The 10,000-nt window shown below is 39.8% G+C and overlaps 1 protein-coding gene across 1 annotated transcript in view; it reads right to left on the minus strand.

Moving 5' to 3' along the window:
• Positions 1 to 10,000, minus strand: part of hcn2b (hyperpolarization activated cyclic nucleotide-gated potassium channel 2b) — a 75,193-nt gene that overhangs the window by 49,453 nt on the left and 15,740 nt on the right. The window contains exon 3 of the mRNA XM_072438131.1: positions 1,461 to 1,622. Within this exon, the coding sequence (XP_072294232.1) occupies positions 1,461 to 1,622 (162 nt within the window). The remainder of the gene's footprint in view (positions 1 to 1,460; positions 1,623 to 10,000) is intronic.

The following is a 10,000-nucleotide window of genomic DNA, read 5'->3' on the forward strand; positions in this document are numbered from 1 at the left end:
ACAAAAACTATTTATATCATAATTTTCTTGGTGCCAGATCACTATTTACATTTTTACACTTATCATCTTTATATTGTCTATAGAAGAGTAGAAAAGTGTAGCCCTCTTAACACAGTTTTGACATTCAAACACACTCAGGGCATTGCGGGGATGGTTTACCGCTGAATTTAGGAGGTGATTGTATCAAAATAGCATATCGTCAGAGAAATAAGATAAAATAACATCATTTCAACATATCGCCTTATGGCTATTTAAAAGTGGTCTGTGTGTTTTACATGATCTGCATTTTCAGTTTTTTTTTTAACCTCAATCAGTTGATTCTGGTACAGCTCTGAAGTGGAACAATTCAGAAAGATCAAGAGGTTAATAATCATTGCAAAAGTAATAGATTTCTTGATTGGCAAAATTATTATTTTAACACATGCTCCCTCATTATGTCAGAAATAATTAGGACATTTTCTTTGTAATGTTGAGCAGATGGGCAGCAGCAGATACCTGGCAGCCAGAAAGTGAGACAAACGAAGACAAAACACATGAAACCCTAATTTCATCTGTAACTTCTGCATGTTTGCCTCCATCTCCTGAGTCCAACTACAGAGGGTTTAATTGAGGTTATGTGATTGCGGTTTTACCTAACTCCCATCTGTCAGCCAAGTTCCTCTGGGGGAATATGCTCTATGAGGGTGTGTGTGTGTGTGTGTGTGTGTGTGTGTTCTGCAGCTGCACAATTAAAAGCGAACCAATTCCAATTGTATTTTGAATTGAACGTCAGTTATTTAGGTTCTTCTGCACACCAGAATAATAATAATAAATTAATAAACGCACTTTACATTCGAATGGAACCTCAAAGTGCTATTTACATTCGAATGGAACCTCAAAGTGCTAAGAAAAGTGTGTCTTTTAATGGTAAAACTCACTGCTCACTAGGGAGATTTCAGTTCAACTGCTTCACTTGATTACAGAAATGTTGTTATTGAAAATACAATTAATTACCATTGTTTCAGAATGATATGTGCGCCCCGAAAATTGAATCTATCTCAGTGGAATTTAGAGATGTCAAGATCATCCGGTTCATTAATAATTGAAAGAACCAAACAATAATAATGGTGACAATTGTAGGCAGCAACAAAGAGTCATTTCATTTCTATGTACACTTTGTTTATCTGGCTGTTTATGTGAAAATATCATTACTTTTTTCATTCATTCAGAAAGTTTGATTTTATAAAGCTAGACTAGAAAGTCAAAATGTCAATGATCATGAATAAGAGTGAAATTGTGGTTTCTTCACCTATAATCGCTACACTCCAATTTGATATTGTGACATCCTTTATGCAGACAAGCAGCTGACTCCACCAGGTTAAGTCACAGGTCAGATCTGTGGAGAGGCAAGCCATTTTCCCTCGAACTGTGCAGCCATATTGTGCCTAAATGAGACGTGAAAACAGATTGTTCCTTCTCACCACCATCTTGTTGAGGGACACCCAGCAGTCGGAGGGGAAGTCCTGGAGCATGGGGACCAGGAACTGCAGACACCCGTCCCAGTGGCACAGCAGCAGCATCATCGCAATCAGGTTAATGATCCGCATGACAGCACTGGCCAGGTCGTAGGTCATGTGGAAGATCTGACAGAGAGAAACAGGAGACAGATATTAGTGTATGAGGGATAGACAAAGGTATTTGAGTATGAATAGCCAATTAAGCTTTGTAAAAAAAAAAAACAATAGTTAGACACAACTTATGTAGTGCAAACTCGTGATTATTTCCAACAAAATAAAGCAATACAAATATAAATTACATCATAAAAAAAAAATGAAAGCAAGAAAAACATTTGAGAATCTTCTTTTTCCCATCAAAAGTCTGTACATTTCATCACAGCTCATATTGGCACTAATCAATATATTTTATATTATATATTGTACCGTATTCAATAATATAGCAGTATTCTAACAGAATTCCTTTTCGTCAAAGCTCATTCTGTTTCCATTTTAGTAATCAAAAAGTCAATATGTCATCTATACTGGATATTTTATCTGTGTAGTTTTTAGAGCTGAAATAGTTACCCACAGGTTGTCCTTTGGGGTGTTTTCATCATTTGTATCCTTTCAAATGGAGCTAAAACAGTCTCCATCCATACTCTTCATTGCTTTCCTCAGCACTGGTTTATTGATGATTTTACTGAGATGCTTTCAGTCGTATGCACAGACTTTGATGGTTTGGTCTTTACAGGTGATTTCAATGTGCATGTTGATAATATTTGTGACAGAAACGCTAAAGAGCTTGATGCTGCGCTTGAAACCTTCCGTCTTACTCAGCATGTGAGTGGCCCCACCCACAGCAGAGTGGCCCCACCCACAGCAGAGGGCACACAGTTGATCGGATGAGACACATAAATGATGACACGGGTGCACTGTTTATGGAAATGATAAACTTTGAAAATGTCTCATGTTCTAATGTAAATGATTTGTTGAACTCTGTTACATCTAGTGTTTTGAGTGTTCTGGACACCATTGCCCCTGTAAAGGCTAAAACTGTTAAAAAATAAGCAGAAGGCGCCATGGAGAAATGATGATTCGGTCAGGGCACAGAAAAGGGAGTGCCGCCGGGCCAAACGGAAATGGCGCGAGTCAAAACTACAGGTTCAAAAAAAGATTTACAGAGAGAAGTTGTACATGTACAACCTTATTTTATGTAGAACCAGGGAAGGATATTTTTCTGAAATTATTGTAAGCTGCAGTAGCAACTCGCATGTCCTGTTTGCCACAGTAAACAGATTAAGCTCAGCTGCCGTTAGAACTAATTTCCACATCCCTGGGTTTGTATTATTTTTAAATTACAAATTTCAGGGCATTAAAAATGCTATAAATCCCACAATGCAACCTAGGCAAGGCAAGGCAAGGCAAGTTTATTTGTAGAGCACATTTCATACACAAGGCAATTCAAAGTGCTTCACAGCAGGAAAAATGCATTCAAATCACAAAGAAATTACAGAAATACAATAAAATTAACTAAATTAAAAATTATCAATCCAACTGATTTTCTAAACTAATAAAATCACAAACAAAAGAGAAGAGTGCAAAGAAAAAATCCTTTTAGTCATATGCGCAGCTAAACAAAACAGTTTTTAGCTTAGATTTGAACATTGTCAGAGTAGAAGCCTGTCTCACATCTTCAGGAAGACTGTTCCAGATTTTAGCTGCATAAAACTGAAACGCAGATTCCCCATGTTTTGTCCTGACTCTGGGCACCAGCAGGAGGCCGGTCCCTGAGGTCCTCAGAGTCCGAGATGGTTCATATGGCACTAACATATCCAAGATGTACTTTGGTGCTAGGCCATGGAGAGACTTGTACACAAGCAGAGCTGCTTTAAAGTCTATTCTCTGAGCCACAGGGAGCCAGTGCAGAGACCTGAGAACAGGACTAATGTGATCATACTTCCTGGTTCTAGTCAGGACCCGAGCAGCAGCGTTCTGGATGTACTGCAGCTGTTTTACAGCTCGTTTGGAGAGACCAGTGAGCAGGCCGTTACAGTAGTCTAATCTACTGGAGACAAACGCGTGGATAAGTCTCTCTAAATCTGGTTTTGACACTATATTTTTGATTTTGGCAATGTTTTTTAGATGGTAAAAAGCTGCTGATGTTATTGATTTGACGTGGCTATTAAAGTTCAAGTCTGAGTCCATTATTACCCCCAGATTTCTAATTTGGTTTGTAGGTTTTAGAGCGAGACTCTGGAGGTGACCGCTAACACTTTCTCTTTGTTTCTGTGGGCCAAAAACGATTATTTCAGTCTTGTCTGAGTTCAGCTGGAGAAAGTTGTTTTGCATCCACAAACTGATCTGTTGGATGCAGTGACAGAGTGAATCTACTGGTCCATAGTCACCTGCCGATAGTGAAACATAGATCTGAGTGTCGTCTGCATAATTGTGATAGGACACATTTTCACTGCGTATCAACTGACCCAACGGCAGCATGTAGAGGTTGAACAGAAGGGGACCCAGGACTGACCCTTGGGGCACTCCACAGGTCAGGGTCATGTGGTCTGAGACACAGCTACCAATTTCAACAAAGTACTTCCTGTCTTCCAGATAGGACCTTAACCAGTTTAGGGCAGTGCCAGTGATGCCCACCCAGTCCTCTAGTCTCTGTAAGAGGATCCCATGATCGACAGTGTCAAAAGCAGCACTCAGATCTAACAGAATTAAGACTGAGGCTTTGCCCGTGTCAGTGTTCAGGCGGATGTCATTTGTCACCTTGACAAGAGCAGTCTCAGTGCTGTGATGAGGTCTAAAACCTGACTGAAAAACATCAAATGAGTTGTTTATTAAGAGGAAATCTGTGAGCTGTTGGTAAACAACCTTTTCAAGGACTTTGCCCCAAAATGGCAGATTAGAGATGGGCCGGTAATGACTCAGTACTGCGGCATCAAGACTGCTCTTCTTTAGGAGAGGCTTTATGACCGCAGTTTTCAAAGACATTGGGAATGTTCCAGATTGAAGCGACATGTTAACTATGTGAGTGAGTGGTGCTAACAAACTGTTCAGCACAGACTTTAGAAATTTGGTGGGTAACACATCAAGGCAGCATGTAGATGAACTCAGACTGGTGATGATCTCATGGACAGTTTTGTCAGTTACTGGTGCAAAGTGAGTCAGCTCTAAGTGTCTTGGTGGTTTTAGGGTAATTTTTTGCATTGTGGGATTTATAGCATTTTTAATGCCCTGAACTTTGTCATTAAAGAATAATGCAAACTCATTACACTTGGATGTGGAAATGAGTTCTAACGGCAGCTGAGCTGGAGGGTTTGTTAATCTGTTTACTGTGGCAAACAGGACACGCGAGTTGTTACTGCAGCTTCCAATTATTTCAGAAAAATATCTTTCCCTAGTTCTACATAAGATTAGGTTGTACATATTCAGCTTTTCTTTGTAAATCTCTTTTTGAACCTGGAGCTTTGACTTGCGCCATTTCCGTTCGGCCCTGCGGCACTCCCTTTTCTGTGCCCTGACCGAATCATCATTTCTCCACGGCGCCTTCTGCTTATTTTTAACCATTTTAGCCTTTATAGGGGCGATGGTGTCCAGAACATTCAAAACACTAGATGTAACAGAGTTCAACAAATCATTTACATTAGAACATGAGACATTTTCGAAGTTTATCATTTCCATAAACAGTGCACCTGTGCCATCACTTATGTGTCTCCTCTGAACAACTGCAGGACCAACCGGAGGTTTGGGAGAAACAGACAGGTCAAAGAAGACACAGAAATGATCAGACAGAGCAACATCGATCACATTAACATTTGAAATATTTACCCCCTTTGTAATTATGAGATCTAGAGTGTGTCCTTTGCTGTGGGTGGGGCCTCTCACATGCTGAGTAAGACTGAAGGTTTCAAGGACAGCATCAAGCTCTTTAGCGTTTCTGTCACAAATATTATCAACATGCACATTGAAATCACCTGTAATGACCAAACCATCAAAGTCTGTGCATATGACTGAAAGCATCTCAGTAAAATCATCAATAAAACTTTGGCAGTGCTGGGGAGGCTTGTATAAAACAATGAAGAGAATGGATGGAGACCGTTTTAGCTCCATTTTAAAGGATACATACTCAAATGATGAAAACACCCCAAAAGACAACCTGCGGGTAATTATTTCATCTCTAAAGACAGCACAGACTCCACCCCCTTTTTTGTTTTCTCGTGTTTCAGATTCAAACTTAAAGTTGGGTGGAGCAGATTCTATCAGAACTACATTTCCTGTGTTTTTGTCAAGCCATGTTTCAGTTAAAAACATAAAATCAAGATTATAAGAAGAAATAAAATTATTAATTAAGAGAGATTTGTTACATAAGGATCTGACATTTAGCACAGCAAGTTTCAGACTAGTTTCAGTGAGACTGGGCTTTATCTTTTCACAGGGAATATGAATCACATTTCTCAGATTGGGCCTGACTCGCATTTTGTTTTTCCATCTCTGTGATGATGTGACTACAGAAATAGCACTAGGGGGGGCTCTTTTTACATAGGGCCCCGGGTTGGTTTGATTTTTAATGTGACAATAAGTCCCGGCAACGCTGAGACCCAGTGCATCCTAGCTATGGGAGATACCAGGTGAGAGACGAGGGGGGATGGGTGGTGGGGCTGTTGTTGGTGTAGTCGGCTTGTGCAGGGAAGAGTTGATAAGTATTGACATAGCCCTTGCTATATTGGGCGTGAGTGGAGCCATCTTAATGCCTGATTTGATCAGACTTTCAAAATGGCTGGGAAGGCCCATGGGTGAGAGTGGAGATGAGAAGGAGAATGAAGAATCTTTAGTGGGAGTAGATGTTGCAGGGGGAACCCAGGGATGGTCTGAAGGCAGGGGCGATGAAGATTGTTCCTTTGCTGGAGGCGGTGGAGGTGAATGTGGAGCAGCTGGAGCTGAATCCTTTGCTGGTGGTGGTGGAGCAGCTGCTGATGAATCCTTTGGTGGAGGCTGAGGTTGTGGTGCTTTTGATGTTGAAACATTGGCTCGGTCTCTGGCTGATGGAGCAGGAATTCTTCTCTCATTCCTCTCTTCTCTAACTATCTGCTCAGGACCCTGTCCAGGCCCAGTCCAATGCCTAGACACTTTGCACCTGTAACTGACAAAACTGTCCAGGAGATCATCACCAGTCTGAGTTCATCTACATGCTGCCTCGATGTGTTACCCACCAGATTTCTAAAGTCTGTGCTGAACAGTTTGTTAGCACCACTCACTCACATAGTTAACATGTCGCTTCAATCTATGTGACTGAAAAACAACTGAACTCCAGCTGAACTCAGACAAGACTGAAACTATTGTCTTTGTCACAGAAACAAAGAGAAAGTGTAAGCGTCACCTTCAGAGTCTCACTCTATAACCTACAAATCAAGTTAGAAATCTGGTGGTAATAATGGACTCAGACTTGAACTTTAACAGCCACATCAAATCAATAACATCAGCAGCTTTTTACCATCTAAAAAACATGGCCAAAATAAAAAATATAGTGTCTAAACCAGATTTGGAGAGACTTATCCATGCGTTTGTCTCCAGTAGATTAGACTACTGTAACGGCTGCTCACTGGCCTCTCCAAACGAGCTGTAAAACAGCTGCAGTACATCCAGAACGCTGCTGCTCGGGTCCTGACTAGAACCAGGAAGTATCATCACATTTGTCCTGTTCTCAGGTCTCTGCACTGGCTCCTGTGGCTCAGAGAATAGACTTTAAAGCAGCTTTGCTTGTGTACAAGTCTCTCCATGGCCTAGCACCAAAGTACATCTCGGACATGTTAGAGCCATATGAACCATCTCGGACAGTAAACATGGGGAATCTGCGTTTCAGTTTTATGCAACTCTAACAATGTTCAAGTCTAAGCTAAAAAACGTTTTGTTTAGACTGAAATGATTTTCTTTGCACTCTTCTCTTTTAAGTCTTAAACTGTTTTATGATTTATGTCATGTCTTTATTATTTCAATGAATTTTTCCTGTTGTGTGAAGCACTTTTTGCCTTATGTACGAATTGTGCTCTACAAATAAACTTGCCTTGCCTTTATTATTTTTTATCTTATAACTTATTGCTATTTTTATCCCATAGCAGATTTTAATTGTTTCTCTTTTTGACATAATCATTGTTCATTGTTTTATGTTGCACCAAATCATCAAGACAAGTTCCTATGTTTGTGAGTTCTATGCATTGACAATGGCAATAAACCCTTTCTTATTCTTATTCTTATTCTGATTCTGATTCTGATTCCCTAAAAGTTCAGCATTTTGACCAGGGTCAGCACCAGGGTCCCAAATGCCCCATGGCCAATACTCAGTAAAAACATGTGGTTTAGAATAGAAGTCACAATGCAAGTTTTGTTTCTGAAAAAAAAATACAAATAATAATAATTAATTGCCTTGAAAATCGAGATGGATTAAAATGAAGAAAAAACACATATTTCCCCCCATATTGCCCAGCGCTACTTCAGGCTGATGTCAGGTTGTCATAACACTGTTTTGATTTGAAGAGAAGCAGCAGTGAAGCCGAGTCTAGTTATGAAAACATGATGATGTAACTCAAGCCATTTAATGTTCTATTATTTCAGAGGATGATTCTTTTCACCCCATTTCTGTCAACACACAAAAAATGTCTGGTGAAGTAATTGTTCAAGTAAAAATATGATATGACAGCAATTCTGAGCTGCTTTTATAAATCTTTTGCTGTAGATATTGTGTTTGTGGACGTGTGACAATAATGGCCCATGACCATGTACAGATGCAGCTCTATGTGTGCTACATCCACATGCATCTTCATTGTAAAGGGCTGTCGACCAAGAATAAAGACATTCCCTGTGCATCGATTAGTCGACTAAAGCGGGCGTGGCGCTGGCAAAAGCTCTCAAAAGCATTAGGATCATTTATGAGAAGTAAACAGTGTCTTTGTGAGTGAAAATCATACACTCCCAAAACTCCCTGCATTCTTCCATTTGCTGTTGTCCATGTAAATCTGTTTAAATCCAAATAATATAATTAGCCGACTAATAACACATTTGATTGACTGATGAATAAACTAAACGACTAAAGGACTACAGCCCCAGACCAGTGGTTCTCAACCTTTTTCAGTTGTGACCACCAAAATAACAAGTGTTGGCGATCGTGACCCCCCGACAAGTAAGCTCAAACAAAGTAATAAAATAGCCTCAGTCTAATGTTTCATTTTAATTTGAGGCTATGGAACGAAATAAATTACTTTGATTGGCCAACAAATAATAATCTACATTCACAACTGCATTTGAAGGGTGTCAAGCCACGTTTAAGACTATTGCATACTTGTTCATATTTTCCCTCCTATCGACTGGGGAGCCCTTGTAATAATTTCGCGACCCCCAGGATGAGATCCACGGCCCTAGAGCGTTGTGATTGTACGTGTGAAGCGTCTAAGGCCACAGCTCTGTGAGCGCTGCTGGACCTAACCTTACCTTATATGCTGAAGACAATATGCATGTGGCTGAATTAGCATGGATTTTTATCACATTGTGGGGACTAAAAAAATTTTCATGGTCACTTTATGGTGACCTGCCTCTATTATGACTAAAATCAGGTCATAATGAGGTAAATCCTTCACTAGCAGATCAACGACACGAGTAAAGGTTAAGGGTACTTTTAGGTTCAGGTTAAGGTTAGTTAGGTAGTTTTTATGTATTAACCTTTATTTAACCAGGTAAGAACCCATAGAGGTCGGAACCTCTTTTCAAGGGGCAAAGCGTTTGCAGCACACAGTATAAAAACAATGACACACCTACACCAAACAAGAGACATAGGATAAAAGGATAAAAAACATTTAGAAGCACAGACAATTTTGCGAAAGTCGCGACTATGGTTAAGGTAAGGATCAGTCTTCAGGGAATGTAATGTCCCCAAAAAGTATGGAAACATATGTGAGAGTGAATGTGTCGGGTTTGTGAAGAGGAAACTTCTCTAAACAACAAACAAGCAAAGCAATGGCCACAAGAGACCAGAGATTTAACCTAGAAAAGAACTAGGCCAAAATGTATACATTATGTTTATTAATGTCCATAAGCCCAGTTTTGCAGGTTCATTTCAGACGTTCCTTTGAAAACATTGTAGCTGCTCTTCTGTAATCTATTATTTGATTTAACAGTAAAAAGGTCAGTAGTTTAGATGTGCTAGTCCCCTAAGAATGTGTCATGTTAAAATGAATGTAAATAGGAGCATCAATATTACAACAACGCGAGCTGTGATCACATCTCCTGCTTCACATTACAACACAACCAGTGAGTATTAGTATGAATGCCCCTCTGTCATTGAACCCCAGCCGAATCATCCATTCATTTAACCGTTAGCCTATTAACATTGTCTTTGATCGTTTAACAAAGTAATACCATTTATGTATTGTCTATTCAATTCAACACAATTTGTAACTCCCAAAATCACAACAGCAGTTGCCTCGAAGGGCGACAGTGAGAACAGATCAAACAATGTTCATATCTAT

The sequence above is a fragment of the Eucyclogobius newberryi genome, unplaced genomic scaffold, assembly GCF_026437365.1.
Source record: "Eucyclogobius newberryi isolate DKJ021-1_F unplaced genomic scaffold, fEucNew1.0.hap1 SCAF_9, whole genome shotgun sequence".
Lineage (NCBI taxonomy): Eukaryota > Metazoa > Chordata > Actinopteri > Gobiiformes > Gobiidae > Eucyclogobius > Eucyclogobius newberryi.